The 1,387-nt window shown below is 40.8% G+C and overlaps 1 protein-coding gene across 1 annotated transcript in view; it reads right to left on the bottom strand.

The window, feature by feature from the left end:
- Nucleotides 1-216: 216 nt before the first annotated feature.
- LOC102834521 (chromosome unknown open reading frame, human C4orf40) overlaps nucleotides 217-1,387 on the bottom strand; it is a 4,536-nt gene continuing 3,365 nt past the window's right edge. Inside the window, exon 3 of the mRNA XM_006873788.1 lies at nucleotides 217-645. Within this exon, the coding sequence (XP_006873850.1) occupies nucleotides 217-645 (429 nt within the window). The remainder of the gene's footprint in view (nucleotides 646-1,387) is intronic.

The following is a 1,387-nucleotide window of genomic DNA, read 5'->3' as shown; positions in this document are numbered from 1 at the left end:
AATTTTTCAGGAAAGAGAAAGATGTAAACACCACCTTCAGAAGTGTACAGACCTAGATGGAGGATATGTTGAGAGACAATAGCTTCACATTTTGATATGTTTGTTTAATAAAGGTTCCTATGATTTTGTAATTCTCCTTGTATATTTTCTTGTGCTTCTTTCCCTCTCCTACAAATCTCATGCATTACCATGGCAAGGTTCAGACTACCTACCTGGTCAAGAAGACTGAGATTCTGGGACAGCAGGCATGGCCACAGGAGATATGGCCGAAGCAGGCTCAGCGATCATAGGCTCATCTACTACAGGCTTGGCTGCAGAAGGGTGAATGGAAGGAGGCTGGGCTGCAGATACTTCAGGATTACTTGAGGGAGGAAGAGAGGAGGAAGAAGCAGCAAGAGGTGGAGGTGGTGGACGGACAAACCAAGGAGCTGGGGGATAATTAGGGTTGGGATAGAAAGCAGGGGCACCAGGAGCAGTGAGAACCCAAGGGTATGGAGGGATCTGTGCACCAGGCTTAACAAAGTCAGGGTAACTGGGGAAGTTATTCTGTGGGGGATAGTAAGGAGGAGGGAAATAATTGGTTGGTGGCTGATAGAGATTATTCAGAGAAGGATTAAGTGGGTAAGGATGGTAACCATTGTAATCCTAAAGGAGACACAAAGAACTCAATTAAAGTTGATTATGTTTAGTCTAATTATATGTTACTCATGCTATTACTGTGATTATGTACAGTAAATGATGGCAATATACAAAAGAGCTTTAAAAAAATTCATGGAAAATTTCCATTATTTTAAAATTCCATATGGGGTCCCCATGTGTTGGAATAAACAACATGCCTATAAAATCAGTTTTGTTTGTTTGTTTTAAACAAGTTTTGTTCTGTTAGAGCCTATGACTCATGCTTCCGAACTGAAATGTTGGAGGGCTCAGTTCACCCAGAGAAGTCTAGGAAGAAGAGCTTGGTAATCTACTTCTGAAAAACCAACCACTGAGAATACTATGAACAGTATTACTCTGAAACACTTGGGGTCGCATGTATCAAAAACATTGATGGCAACTTTATTATTCTTATTCTCCTATGTTTCCCAGCTAGTCTGTTGGTGAAGTGATTTTTTTCATATGTGTTCTAGATTTATTTATCAATTGTTGTTTTTAAGTGGTATGAGTCGGTTCTGACTTCTGCAACTCTGTACAGAATATGTTGTTATTGTTATGTGCAGTGGAATTGATCCTGACTCAGTCCCTGTACAGGGTTTCCAAGGAGCAGCAGGTGAGTTTGAATTACTGACCTTGTGGTTTGAAGTCCAGTGCTGATCCTACAGTGCCACACCAGGAAACTGTATAGGGTATTTTTGTGGCTTGTTGTTAGATGCCATTAAGTCAGTAC

Source organism: Chrysochloris asiatica, unplaced genomic scaffold (genome assembly GCF_000296735.1).
Source record: "Chrysochloris asiatica unplaced genomic scaffold, ChrAsi1.0 scaffold00254, whole genome shotgun sequence".
Classification (NCBI taxonomy): Eukaryota; Metazoa; Chordata; class Mammalia; order Afrosoricida; family Chrysochloridae; genus Chrysochloris; species Chrysochloris asiatica.
Note: the sequence above shows the minus strand (reverse complement) of the source record. Positions and strands in the feature narration are given on the sequence as shown.